This window comes from Pogoniulus pusillus, chromosome 23 (genome assembly GCF_015220805.1).
Source record: "Pogoniulus pusillus isolate bPogPus1 chromosome 23, bPogPus1.pri, whole genome shotgun sequence".
Classification (NCBI taxonomy): Eukaryota; Metazoa; Chordata; class Aves; order Piciformes; family Lybiidae; genus Pogoniulus; species Pogoniulus pusillus.
Window position 1 is genome coordinate 1,596,917 of NC_087286.1, and position 14,129 is coordinate 1,611,045.

The following is a 14,129-nucleotide window of genomic DNA, read 5'->3' on the forward strand; positions in this document are numbered from 1 at the left end:
GAGCCTCCTACCCTCAAGAGGCCCAACACTGCTTCCAGACTCAGTGTCACCTGCAGGCTTCCTGAGGCTGCTTTGATGCCCTCCTGCGGAGCACTGATCAAGACCCAGAGGAGAAGTGTCCAGCCACAGGCAGCTGGCCCTGGGGAGGAGCAGGGGAATGCTGACCAAGCCAGCTAACATGCCCACTCCTTCCCAAGCCTGGAGTGCTGCAAATGCAGTCAGTGCTGGCACAGCTTGGAAAGCTGCTTTCCAAGCCTGGAGATGTTTACATTTCTCCGGTGATTGACTGCCCAGCCTCGGTGAGCTGCTGAGCCGTTTGCCAGTGAGCACTTCTGCTTTACTGGCCCTTCTACAGCAGCTTCTCCCACCTGGGGCTGATCAGCTGGGACAGGGGAAGCCAAAAGCAGGGGGGGAAGGTCCTTCTCTGCTAGTGTGCATGGCAAAGCCTTAGGGGTTTACTCAGAAAAGCAAACTGACAGAAGAGTGTAGGTCTGGGGGGGTCTGAGTCCCATTAGCTCCAGCACCTCACTTCACAAGGCAGACTGGAATCCTGTGTCCAGTCCTGGACCCCCAGGTCAAGAGGGACCTCAGGGAGCTGCTGCAGAGAGCCCAGCACAGAGCCCCAAAGCTGCTGAAGGGAATGGAACAGCTCTGCTAGGAGCAGAGCCTGAGGGAGCTGGGGCTGTGCTGCTGGCACAGGAGGAGGCTGAGAGGGGACCTCAGCAGTGCTGCTAAGGATGCAAAGGTGAGTGGCAGGAGGCTGGAGCCAGCTCTGCTGGGGGATGCCCAGTGCCAGCACAAGGGGCACTGGTGGAAGCTGAGGCAGAGGAAGTTCCATGGAAGCATGAGGAGGATTTTTTTCCCTGTGAGGGTGACAGAGCCTGGCACAGGCTGCCCAGGGGGGCTGTGGAGTCTCCCTCTCTGGGGATAGTCCAGCCCCACCTGGATGTGTTCCTGTGTGATCTGCTGTAGGTAATGCTGCTGTGGGAGGGGGTTGGACTGGATGAGCTTTGGAGGTCCCTTCCTGGTCCTGACATTCTGTGTCTCTGTGGTCCTGACCCCCACCCCTCAGCTCTTGAGAGACATTGATCAGATCCCTCTCAGCCTTCTCCTCTGCAGAGCTGTTCCAGTCCCTCCATCATCCTTCTAACATCAGTGTGCAAAGTGTCTGTGGTTCTCTGAATCCCCTCCCAGCTCTGGATGTGAGGTGTCCACCAGGCAGTGCCACGTGGAATGTCTCTCTCCTGCAGACAACGACCCATTTTGGAGCACAGATCCTCTGACAGGGGCCCAGTACCAGGTCAATCACCAGTCAGCCCTCACCTGGCAACAGGCAAGGAGGAGCTGCCAGCAGCAGAAGGCAGAACTGCTGAGTGTCACAGAGATCCACGAGCAGGAGTATCTAATAGGTGAGTCAAAAGCATGAGAGTGTCAAAAGAGTTTGCAGGAGTTTTTTTCCCTGACTGACTGCAGCATTTCAGTGCCTCAATGGAGCCAGTGAGAGGCTGATGTAAAAATGGCAGCTGTGCTGGTGAGAAAAACAGCACAAGCACTGCAAACAGCTTCTCATAGCTGCTCCTTCTGCCACTCGTGGAGCTGCCGTTGGAAACCACTTCCATTGCTGCTGCTCTCTCAAAGGGATGAGTACTTGCAAACCTGAGCAGGTAGGTTTAGGAAGGACATACTGAAGAAGGCCAAGGGCAGCCTGGGCTGCATCCACAGCAGCATGGCCAGAGATGGAGAGAGGGGATCCTGCCCCTCTGCTCTGCTCTGCTGAGACCTCACCTGCTCTGCTGGGTCCAGCTGTGGGGCCCCCAACATAAGAGAAAGATGGAGCTGATAGAGTGGGTAGGGAGGAGGTCACAAAGATGCCCAGAGGGCAACAGAACCTCTGCTGTGGGGACAGGTGAGAGTTGAGGCTGTTCAGCCTGGAGAAGAGAAAGATCCAGGGGGACCTCAGAGCTGCATTTCAGTATCTGAAGAGGATCTGCAGGCAGGCTGGGGAGGGACTGTTCAGAAGAGCCTGTGGGGACAGGATGAGAGGCAGTGGTTAGGAAGTGGAGCAGGGCAGGGTTAGGTTGGACATCAGGAGGAAGCTCTGCACAGTGAGGGTGGTGAGTCCCTGGCACAGGCTGCCCAGGGCTGTGGTTGAGATCCCATCCCTGGAGCCATCCAAGCTCAGCCTTGCTGTGTCCCTGTGCAGCCTGCTCTGGCTGGAGGTGTCCCTGCTGCCTGCAGGGGGGGCTGGCAAGATGCCCTTGGAGGGTCCCTTCCAGCCCAATGTAGTCTGTGTGTCTGTGCAGTGGATTTTGGGGAACACCACACTTGTTGTCTGCTCCAAGGTCTTTCCAGCTGGACAAGCCCTAGGCTGTGCTGGTGCCTGGGGCTGTTTCTCCCCAGGTGCATGACTCTGCACATCACTAAGCAGAGACATTTTCTTCCTCTAAACGAAGGAGTCCAGAGGAGACCACAGAGATGCTCAGAGGTCTGGAGATGCTATGAGCACAGGCTGAGAGAGTTGGGGCTCTGCAGCCTGGAGAAGAGAAGGCTTCCAGGAGACCTTAGAGTGACCTTCCAGGATCAGAAGGGGGTACAGGAAGGCTGGGGAGGGACTATTGACAAGGTCTTGTAATGACAGGAGGAGGAGGAATGGATTTGAAATGGCAGAGGGGAGATTAAGACTGGCTGATAGGAAGAAGTTGTTTGCAGTGAGGGTGGTGAGACACTGGCACAGGTTGCCCAGGGAGGTGGTGGAGCACAGAAGCACCCAATGTGATCAAAGATCACATTGGGTGCTTCTGTGCTCCACCACCTCCCTGGAGGTGTTCAGGACCAGGCTGGATGAGACCTTGAGCAACCTGTTCTAGTGGGAGGTGTCCCTGCCTATGGCATGGGGTTGGGACTGGCTGAGCTTTGAGCTCCCTTCCAACCTAACCCATTCTGTGACACTATGAATGTGCAGAGCATTTCCTAACAACCCTCACTGGAACTCAACTGCTTTGCTCATGCAGACTTGATTGGCAGCAAGAGATCCTCTCTCTGGATCGGCCTGAACCGCCTGGACCCCAACAGCAGCTGGCACTGGAGCTGTGCCCTTCCCTTCAGATACCTGAACTGGGCACCAGGTAGGAGCAGATGTTTAATGGTTATTGTGCTGCTGGATGTGGGGAAGTGCAGCTGCAAGGCTGAGGAGGTGTGTGAGAGCTTACATGGCTCAGGGTGAGGCTTTTCTTCACTGGGCAGAGCTAAACCCAGCTGCCCTCTGAAGCAGAGACAGTGAAAAGCACCAACCCAGCTGGAGGGGACAAGGAATGGCCTTAAGCAAGTTAAACCCTCTGTGAGGTTTGACAAGGCCAAGTGCAGGGTTCTACACTTTGGCCACAACAACCCCAAGCAGCACTACAGGCTGGGGACAGAGTGGCTGAGAGCAGCCAGGCAGAGAGGGAGCTGGGGGTGCTGGGAGAGAGGAGCTGCAGAGGAGGCAGCAGTGCCCAGGTGGGCAGCAGAGCCAATGGCATCCTGGGCTGGCTCAGGAGCAGTGTGGGCAGCAGGACAAGGGAGGTTCTTGTGCCCCTGTGCTCAGCACTGCTCAGGCCACCCCTTGAGTGCTGTGTCCAGTTCTGGGCTCCTCCATTGCAGAGAGATGTTGAGATGCTGGAACATGTTGAGAGCAGGTCAGCAAGGCTGGGGAGGGGCCTGGAGCAGAGCCCATCAGTGCAGGCTCAAAGCTGAGTCTCTCTTCAATGCAAGCCCACAATTGGCACAGAAGCTACAGGGATGTCTCCTCTCTGAGGCCACTGCTCTCAGTCAGGTAGGGCAGAAGGGGTGAGCTGTGCAGCAAGCAGCAGCAGAAGTGTTTTGAGAGTTGCTTTTAAATTGCATTTCCTTACCTGGATCATGTCCAGACAGGGCCACAAGGGTGCTCAGAGGGCTGGAGCTGCTCTGCTAGGGGGGCAGGCTGAGAGAGTTGGAGTTGTGCAGTCTGGAGAGGAGAAGGCTCCCAGGAGACCTTCTTGTGGCCTTGCAGTATCTGAAGTGAGCTCAAAGAATGCTGCTGAGACCATGCAGGGTGCTGGGTGGTGACAGGACTGGGGGGAATGGAACAAAGCTGGAAATGGGAGATTCAGTTTGGATGTTAGGAAGAAGTTTTTCACCGTGGGGGTGCTGAGACCCTGGCACAGGTTGCCCAGGAGGTGGTGGAAGCCTCATCCCTTGGAGATTTTTAAGGCCAGTCTGGATGTGACTCTGGACGACCTGATCTAGTGGGAGGTGTCCCCTGCCTGTGGCAGGGGGTTTGGCACTGGATGGTCCTTGAAGTCCCTTCCAGCCCTGGCAGTTCTCTGATTCTATGATCTCCAGGAGAAAACTAAGTGCAGCAATGAGCCTGTGTGTGCCACAGCAACAGGCTGACAGCGTGGGGACAGTTTAGCTGCTGACATAAACCCTGTGCTACCCTGAGATAATTTGGGTTTGACACTTTGAAGGAAGCCCTGGGCCCGAGCCTGAGAAACTCTGTGCAGCACTGAACCCCAAGAGAGATGGGAGATGGGAAACCCATCCCTGCCAGCTGGAACTTGGCTACATCTGCAAAAAGGACAACTCCACGCTGGAGCTTCCCACTCCTCCAGCAGGTATGGCAAGCAGAGAGCCCCCCTGTGACAGAGACAGCATTTGTGCCCCCAAGATGGAACTTCACAGCATTGTCATTTGCTCCTCTGCTTGGATGAGTGGCACAGAACCAAATGCTTTGTTGTTCCTGGGACCTGCTGACCCCATAGCCACAAGAGCAGGTTTCATTTAGCACTGTCATTCTCAGCCCCAGAGGCACTGCTCTAAGCCATAACCTGCCACAGAAGGATTTTCATGGGCGTGAAAGTAAGCTGAGAGAGGTCTCACTCCTCCTCCAGGGCACTCTGGCAACAGCAGGCCACAGATTTCAGTGCATTGATGTAACTTAGCCAGGAGGCAAACAGACCAAAGCTGCTTCAGATCACTTTTCTGCTCCAGTTCTCTCTGGCTTACTTAATGAGGCTCAGCATGGAGAGCCCTGTGGGTGGGGGAATGACTTGGTCTGCACTGGCAGTGCCTCATGTGAAACCCTGCAAGGGCATCTTGCCCAACCCCCCTGCAGGCAGCAGAGACACCTCCAGCCAGAGCAGGCTGCACAGGGACACAGCAAGGCTGAGCTTGGATGTCTCCAGGAATGGGATCTCAACCTCAGCCCTGGGCAGCCTGTGCCAGGGTCTCACCACCCTCACTGTGCAGATCTCTCTCCTGATGTCCAACCTAACCCTGCCCTGCTCCACTTCCAAGCCATTGCCCTTGTCCTGTCCCCACAGCCCCTTCTGACCAGTCCCTGCCAAGCCTGCCTGCAGGTCTCCTACAGATATTGAAATGCAGCTCTGAGGTCTCCCTGGAGCCTTCTCTTCTCCAGGCTGAACAGCCTCAACTCTCACCTGTCTCCAGCTCTCTGGTCATCCTTGTGCCCTCCTCTGCACCTGCCCCAGCAGTTCTTGTGGTGAGGGCACCAGGACTCTAGGAGAGGTCTCAGCAGAGCAGAGGGGCAGGATCTCCTCTCTCCATCTCTGCCCACACTGCTCTGGATGCAGCCCAGGCTGCCCTTGGCCTTCTGTGCTGCCAGTGCCCATTGCTGGCTCCTGCCCAGCTTCTCCCCCACCAGCACCCCCAAGGCCTTCTCTGCAGGGCTGCTCTCAATCTCATCTGCCCCCAGCCTGGATTGATACCAAGGATTGCCATGATCTGGATTCAGGACCTTGCACTTTGCCTCCCTGAACCTCATGAGATTCTCCTCAGCCACCTCTGCAGCCCACCCAGGTCCCTCTGGGTGGCTCTATCTCATCTTGCAGGCTTATCAACCACTCCACTCAGCTTGGTACCACCAGCACACCTGCTGAGGGTGCCTCAGCCTCACTGCCTGCATCACTGCTGAGGATGCTGAACAGCTCTGGGCTCCTGAGGGACACCACTTGTCACCTGTCCCCATCTGCACAGCCAGCTGCTGACCCCTGCCCTCTGGGTGCCATCATCCAGCCCTCTCCCTATCCACTGGCAGTGCTCCCACCAAATCCATCTCTCCCCAGCTTAGAGAGAAGGATGTTGTGGGGGACTGGCAAAGGCTCTAGAGTAGGCCAGAGAGATGACAGCTCTTGGTCTTCCCTTGCCCACTGCTGGAGTGACAGCACTGTAGGAAGCCTCCAGGTTGGCCAGGGAGGACTTGCCCTTGGTGGATCCATGCAGGCTGCCTCCAGTCACCATCCTGTCCTCCATGTGCCATAGCAGAGCTTCCAGGAGGGTCTGTCCCATGACCTTCCCAGGCACAGAGGAGAGGCTGATGGTAATTTCCAGCATCCCCTTTGCTCCCCTTTGTTAAACATGGGCACAACATTTCCCCTCCTCCAGCCTCCAGGGACTTGCCCTGACTGCCAGTGCCATGGAGAGTGGCCTGGCAACCCCAGCAGCCAACTCCCACAGGACTCTGGGAGGCTTCCCTTCAGGTCCCACAGACTTACATATGTTGAGGTTCCTCAGGTGGTCCTGAACTTGATCCTGGATGAAGCTGACTCCAGCTGGTGCCAGTCACAGACTTTTCACAGAGGTCAGCACCAGAGCCAGTCCTTTCCCACAGCTTTGTCAGTGATCTGGGTGAGGGGATCAAGGACCCTCACTGAGTCTGCAGATGACAGCATGTTAGATGGAAGTGTTGCTCTCCTGGAGGGTAGGAAGGCCCTGCAGACACACCTGGCCAGGCTGGGTTGAGGGGCCACAGCCAGCTGCAGCAGGTTCAACAAGGCCATGTGCTGGGTCCTGCACTTGGGTCACAGTAACCCAATGAAAGCTTCAGGCTTGTGGCAGAGTGACTGGAACCTGCCCAGGTGGTGCTGGTTGATAGCCAGTGTGTGCCCAGGACACCACGAAGGCCACCAGCACCCTGGCATGGATCAGAAATGGTGTGGCCAGCAGGACCAGGGAAGTGATGCTGCCCTGGTACCGGGCACTGGTGAGGACACAGCTTGAGCCCTGGCCTCAGTTTTGGGGCCCTCACTCCAAGAAGGACACTGAGGGGCTGGAGCAGGTCCAAAGAAGGGAACAAAGCTGAGGAAGGCTCTGAAGAACAGGGCTGGAGGGGAGCAGATGAGGGAGCTGGGGGTGTTTAGTCTGGAGAAGAGGAGGCTCACTGCTTTCTACAACTCTCTGAAAGGAGTCCCTGGAGCTGTTCAAGGCAGGATTGGACCTGGCACTTGGTGCCATGGTCTGGCCTTGAGCTCTGTGCTAAAGGGTTGGACTTGATGATCTGTGAGGTCTCTTCCAACCCTGATGATACTGTGATGCTGTGATACTGTGTGAGTCTGGAGCCAAGGCAGAAGGGATAGGACAAGAGGAAATGGCCTCAAGTTACCCCAGGGGATGTTTAGGTTAGACATTAGAAGAAACTTCTTCCCTGAAAGGATTCCCAAAGCCTCCATCCCTGGAGGTGGTTGAGTCCCCATCCCTGCAGGTGGATGAATCCAAGAGGCAGAGCTGTGGTGCTGTGGCTTAGCCCCAGCCTTGGCAGAGTCAGAGAATGGTTGGGCTGGATGAGCTCAAAGGGCTTGCCCAAGCCAGACCTCTCTGCCTCCATCAGTGTTCACAGCCACTCGGTTTTCATTCTTAGGGCCTCATTTCCAGTGTGGCTGTTGCTGGTCCACACTGGCTTGCACTGTTCAAGCATTTGTTCCTCTTGATTTTGAGGGCATTCAGAGCCTGCTCAGTGCCCAGAAGGATGGGTGGCCTATGGAGATCACTGCTTCATGGTTCACAGAGACCTCAGAGCATGGCACGAAGCCCTCAGCTCCTGCAATGAGAGCCATGGCAGCCTGGCCAGCATCCACAGCCCCCAGGAGCACAGCTTTGTGCTGTCTCAGCTCGGCTACAGTGAGTATTCCACAGGGGCAGGGGATCAGAGTTTTAGAGGATTAAAGACCCCAACACCTACATTCTTACTTGTTTGGTGTGAATATTTACAGGGAAGGACACAGAGGCAGAGGTCAGCCCCTAGAAGCCCAGCAGAGGAGTCATTACTGCCCTCTTCCTTTGCTTTTTCGTTCTCTTCATTCTGCTTGGTGTTGGTTTCTCACTGCATGAAGCCTCTTGAAGGCAATAGCTCTGATTTGTTGGCCTCAGGCACCTCCTGGCTGTAGAGACAGCAATGGACAGAGGAAGCTGAGGGCTCTCTCTTCCCACTGGTCCCTCACTTCTTGAAAGAATTGCAGTTAGTTCTTAAAACAAACTCTGCTGTCATCTAACCCTGATGGATCTGTGCTGTGATGTGGCCATTCCACAGCATCGCAGGCTCCCAGGATGTCAGGGGCTGGAAAGGGACTCTGGGGAGCTTCCAGTCCCACCCCCTGCCAGAGCAGTGCCAGAGGATCCAGCACAGGGCACACAGGAACACATCCAGACAGGGCTGGGAAGGCTGCAGAGAAGGAGACTGCACAACCTCTCTGGGCAGCCTGTGCCAGGGCTCTGGCACCCTCACACTAAACAAGTTCTGCCTCACCTTGAGCTGCAGCTTCCTGTGCTGCACTTCCCATCCCTTAGCCCTTGTCCTGTGGCAGGGCACAAGTGAGCAGAGGCTGTGCCTGTGCCTCCCTTGCTGATCCCCAGCCCTCAGCTCTGGGTAGACATTGCTGAGATCCCCTCCCAGCCTTCTCCTCTGCAGCCTAAGCAGCCCCAGGGCTCAGCCTCTCCTCCTCAGGCAGTGCTGCAGTCCCTTCAGCATCCCTGTAGTCCTCCTTGGGACTCTCTGCAGCAGATCCCTGCCCCTCCTGAACTGGGGAGCCCAGAACTGGCTGCAATCATTTCAGGTCACTGATTCCCACACTCTTGTTCCTTTGTGCTGTTCCACAGTGGGTGCTAACAGAGCTGTGTTCTGTTGCTCTCAGAAGCTGTGGATGAGCTGTGGATTGGCCTGAATGATCTCAACACTCCCATGTACTTCGAGTGGAGCGATGGCAGTCCTGTGACATACACCAAGTGGCTGCCTGGAGAGCCCAACCCTGCAATCAGTGGCCAAGAAGACTGTGTCCTAATGGCTGGAGAGGTAGAATCACTCCTCAGTTCTCCTGCACTCTGCTCTTTGATTTTGACTTCTCCTTTTCCAGGGAAGGTTGAATGCAATTTAGAGACAGCTGCCAGAGCCCTGCCTACCATCATTACATCCAACCCCAGCTAAAGCAGGGTCACCCAGAGCAGGTTGGCCAGGATGGCAGTGTCCAGGTGGGCTTGGAGACTCCACAGCCTCTCTGGGCAGCCTGCTCCAGGGCTCCAGCACCCTTACTGTAAGGAAGTTTCTCCTTAAGTTCAGCTGAAAGCTCCTGTGTTCAAGTTTGTGCCTGCTGCCCCTTGCCCTGTTGCTGGGCACCACAGAGAAGAGTCTGGCTCAATTCTCTTGCCCCCCACCCTTTAGCTGTTGTCAAGCACTGATCTGATCCCCTCACGAGGCTAAACAGCCCCAGGTCTCTCAGCCTCTCCTTGTTAGAGAGCTGCTCCAGGCCCCTCAGCATCCTAGGGGCCTCTGCTGGACTCTCTCCAGCAGCTCCCTGTCTCTCTTGAACTGAGGAGCCCAGAACTGGACACAATATTCTGTGTGTGGCAACGTGGAGGGGGAGGAGAAGCTCCCACAACCTGCTGGCTCTTCTTAATGCACTCCAGGAGGTCATTGCTCCTCTTGGCCAGCAGGCACATTGCTGGCTCATGGGGACCTTGCAGGTCCTCCTCCTCAGAGCTGCTTCTCAGCAGGTCACCTCTCCCCTGTACTGGTGCAGGGGTTTGTTCCTCCCCAGCAGGTCACCTCTCCCCTGTACTGGTGCAGGGGTTTGTTCCTCCCCAGCAGGTTACCTCTCCCCTGTACTGGTGCAGGGGTTTGTTCCTCCCCAGCAGGTCACCTCTCCCCTGTACTGGTGCAGGGGTTTGTTTCTCCCCAGCAGGTCACCTCTCCCCTGTACTGGTGCAGGGGTTTGTTCCTCCCCAGCAGGTCACCTCTCCCCTGTACTGGTGCAGGGGTTTGTTCCTCCCCAGCAGGTTACTTCTCCCCTGTACTGGTGCAGGGGTTTGTTCCTCCCCAGCAGGTCACCTCTCCCCTGTACTGGTGCAGGGGTTTGTTCCTCCCCAGCAGGTTACCTCTCCCCTGTACTGGTGCAGGGGTTTGTTCCTCCCCAGCAGGTCACCTCTCCCCTGTACTGGTGCAGGGGTTTATTCCTGCCCAGGGGCTGGACCCTACCCTTGTCCTTGTTGAGCATCCTGAGGTTCCCCTCTGCCCAGCTCTCCAGCCTGTGCAGTTCTGGCTGGATGGCAGAGGGAAGGCTGTTCTGAGGTCAGTCTGGCATTGAATCAGAGCTAATGGATCACTGTGCATGTCTGCCTGTGAGTATCCAGTGGATGCCAAGCAGACCTCCCCAGTGTGCCCATGACACTATTAGCTTAACATGGTATCACAAATGAGCACAAATACTGCCCAGAGGGACCTGGACAAGCTGAGGAACTCAAGAGGTTCAACAAGACAAAGTGCAAGGTCCTGCACTTGAGCTGGGTCAACCCTCAATGGCAGTGCAGGATGGGGGAGGATGAGGTTGCAAACAGCCTTGCAGAGAAGGACTTGGGGGTGTTGGGTGGATGAGAAGCTGGACAGGAGCCAGCTCTGGGCACTGGCAGCACAGAAGGCCAAGGGCAGCCTGGGCTGCATCCAAAGCAGTGTGGGCAGAGATGGAGAGTGGGGATCCTGCTCTGTTCTGCTCTGTTCTGCTCTGCTGAGGCCTCATCTGCTCTGCTGTGTCCAGCTATGGGGTCCCTGACACAACAGAGACATGGACCTGCTGGAGAGGATCTAGAGAGGGCCACCAAGATGCTCAGAGGGCTGGAGAGTCTCTGCCATGGGAACAGGCTGAAAGAGTTGTAGCTGTTCAGCCTGGAGAGGAGGAGGCTCTGGGGAGACCCCAGAGCTGCATTTCAATATCTGCAGGGGACCTGCAGGCAGGCTGGGGAGGGACTGGTCAGAAGGGGCTGTGGGGACAGGACAAGGGCAATGGTTTGGAAGTGGAGCAGGACAGATGTAGGTTGGACAGCAGGAGGAAGCTCTGCACAGTGAGGGTGGTACAACACTGGAACTGGCCAGGGCTGTGGTGGAGGTCCCATTCCTGGAGACACTCAAGCTCAGCCTTGCTGTGTCCCTGTGCAGCCTGCTGGAGGTGTAGCTGGAGGAGTCCTTGTTGCCTGCAGGGGGTTGGACGAGATGCCTTTGGAGGGTCCCTTCCAACAGTGCAGTCTGAGTGTGTGAGGCACTTTGAGCTCCTTATGAAGCACAGATCTTTGTTTGCCCTTGGAAGCCATGTTTAGGACAAACCAATCCCAGCAGTGCAGTCAAGTCCTCCCTCACTGCCTCTCCCCTCTTCTCAAACTGTACCTAGGATGGATCCTGGGCAGACAGTGCCTGTGACAGGAAGCTGGGTTACATCTGCAGGACAGACCCAGCAGCAGGGGTTCCCAGGACAGCAGAGGAGAATCCTGGCTGCCCCAAGGTAAGCAGGCACAGCCACGAACCCTTTGCTTTCAGAGGCTCCAGGTGACACTGACACTCTCCTCTTGTCCCCTCCCCTAAACAGTAGGATTGGGCATCACATTCAGGGGGATGATCTTCACTCCATGCCCTCATTGCAAATGAAGTTCCTCCATCAGCACCCTTAAGGGCTGCTTTCTGTCACCTCCTCCCCCAGCCTGCACTGATAGTGAGCATCCTGCCAGCTTGACTGAGGGTTGCTGATGACTTCTATCAATTCCTTAGCCTGGTGCTGTTCTTTCAGCCTAGAAACTTGAGTCAGCATCTGCCCAGAGCACAGCCTGCTCCCTTTGCTTCTGGGCAAGGAGGTGGTTTCACCCTCCCACTCTCCATTCTGTGTGCCTCTGACTTTTGTAGCAGTTAGCAGCCTGGGGCTGGTGGGAGATGCCCTGCCTGTGGCAGGGGGGTTGGGGTAGATGATCTCTGAGGTCCCTTCCAACCTAAGCCATTCTATGTTGTTATGAAGATGGTTTTGATGGTTCTGCTTATTTTTCCCCTCTGTGTCACCTCCTTTCTCCCTCCCCTGCCCCCCCAGCAGCCTGCTGGGTCTGTTCCTGGGCCATGTTTATCCACTGAGTACAAAGAGCAGAGCAGAGCTGGCACAGGGAGAGCGAGGCAAGCGCAGGGGGCAGTGCTCTGGCACAGGGTGGGCTGCAGGAGCAGCAGGCAGGTGTCCAAGGTGGTCTCTTTTTCTGTACCTAGGTGCATTAATTGGAGCAAACAGCCTTGGCAGAAGTGCTTCAGGCAGTCTCCAGAAAGCCCTTCCCAGCTCTCCTCTGACATTTCCCCCCAGAGCAGCTTCTCTGCCTCAGCTGCCTCTGGGCTGAGAGGGATTAGCTGTGAGGTGACAGGACAGGCTGGCCCCATGCTGCCAAATGCTGCAGGCTTCCACCCAGCCTTGGCTAATTATTTACAGCAGCAAAATGCCAGAGCCAGTCAGGGCCCCCCCAGCCCACAAAGAGGGGGGCAGATGCATGAAATCTCTTCTCTCTGGCTGTTGACTAAGCCTAATTTCCATCAGCCCATGAGAATTCCAAGCAACAACTAATTGCATGAGGTGATAGGAAAAAGGTGTGGATTGAGAAGGGTTCTGTGTGCAGTTCTGCAGCCCCCAGCACAAGCAGCACATGGAAGTGTTTGAGCCAGTGCAGAGGAGGCCACCAAGATGCTGAGGGGGCTGCAGCAGCTCTGCTCTGAGCACAGGCTGAGAGAGTTGGGGCTCTGCAGCCTGGAGAAGGCTTCCAGGAGACCTTGGAGTGGCCTTGTAGGATCTGAAGGGGGCTGCAGGAGGGCTGGGGAGGGACTATTGACAAGGTCTGGTGATGAGAGGAGGAGGAGGAATGGGTTTGAAGTGGCAGAGGAGAGATTGAAAGTGGCTGTTAGGAAGAAGTTGTTTGCAGTGAGGGTGGTGAGAGACTGGCACAGGTTGAGGGTAGTGAGACACTGGCACAGGTTGCCCAGGGAGGAGTTCAGGACCAGCTTGGATCAGGCCTTGAGGGACCTGTTCCCGTGAGAGGTGTCCCTGCCTATGGCAGGAGGTTGGAACTGGCTGAGCTTTGAGCTCCCTTCCAACCTAAGCCATTCTCTGATCCTATGATTAAAGAGGGCGCAGTGAAGCCCAACCCCATCACATCCATCACATCATGGAGCCACCTCCTCCTTTGACAAGGATCCATCACCTCTTCTTGACAGGGCTGGAAAAGGCATGGCTTTTACTGCTACCTGGTTGGACACAGCTCTGCAACCTTCTCAGAGGCAAAGAAAAGCTGTGAGAGGAGCAGTGGTTATTTAACAACCATAGGAGACAGGTATGAACACCCCCCAGCCTTTACAGCTCCAGAGCTGGTGCAGGAACCCCTGGGATGTTAGGAATTAGGGGAGACCTGCTTGGAAAAGAATTTTGTGAAAGCAGAGAAGCAGAAAATCAACTCATCTGAAAATGCAGTCTGTGACTTCTGACTCCCTAGAGTTTGCATAGGCACAGAATCACAGAACATTAGGGGTTGGAAGGGACATCCAGAAATCATCCAGTCCAACCCTGCTGACAAAGCAGCACCACCCAAGGCAGGCTGCCAGGACCACCTGGAAGGAAGGTGGAGTGAGGCTGGGGCTGGTCTCTTCTCCCAAGTAAGCAGAGATAGAAGAGAGGAACAGGGCTGGAGTTGTGCCAGAGGAGGGTTAGGTTGGAGATTAGGAACAATTTCTTTGCTGCAAGAGTGGTGAGGGGTTGGGACAGGCTGCCCAGGGAGGTGGTGGAGTGCCCACCCCTGGAGGTGTGCAAGAAACTGTAGCTGTGGTGCTTCAGGATAGAGTTCAGTGGTTGTGGGGGTTGGGTTATGGTTGGACTTGATGATCATGGAATCACAGAATCAGGCAGGTTGGAAGAGAGCTCCAAGCTCACCCAGCCCAACCTAGCACCCAGCCCTGCCCAACCAACAAGACCATGGCACTAAGTGCCCCAGCCAGGCTTGGCTGCAACACCTCCAGCCACAGCCACTCCACCACCTCCCTGGGCAGC

At 56.0% G+C, this 14,129-nt stretch overlaps 1 protein-coding gene across 1 annotated transcript in view; it reads left to right on the forward strand.

The window, feature by feature from the left end:
• LOC135185516 (macrophage mannose receptor 1-like) overlaps positions 1 to 14,129 on the forward strand; it is a 66,888-nt gene that overhangs the window by 10,070 nt on the left and 42,689 nt on the right. Inside the window, exons 4-10 of the mRNA XM_064162271.1 lie at positions 1,251 to 1,409; positions 3,012 to 3,125; positions 4,485 to 4,631; positions 7,750 to 7,932; positions 8,943 to 9,100; positions 11,463 to 11,573; positions 13,304 to 13,419. Coding sequence (XP_064018341.1) covers positions 1,251 to 1,409; positions 3,012 to 3,125; positions 4,485 to 4,631; positions 7,750 to 7,932; positions 8,943 to 9,100; positions 11,463 to 11,573; positions 13,304 to 13,419 — 988 coding nt within the window. The remainder of the gene's footprint in view (positions 1 to 1,250; positions 1,410 to 3,011; positions 3,126 to 4,484; positions 4,632 to 7,749; positions 7,933 to 8,942; positions 9,101 to 11,462; positions 11,574 to 13,303; positions 13,420 to 14,129) is intronic.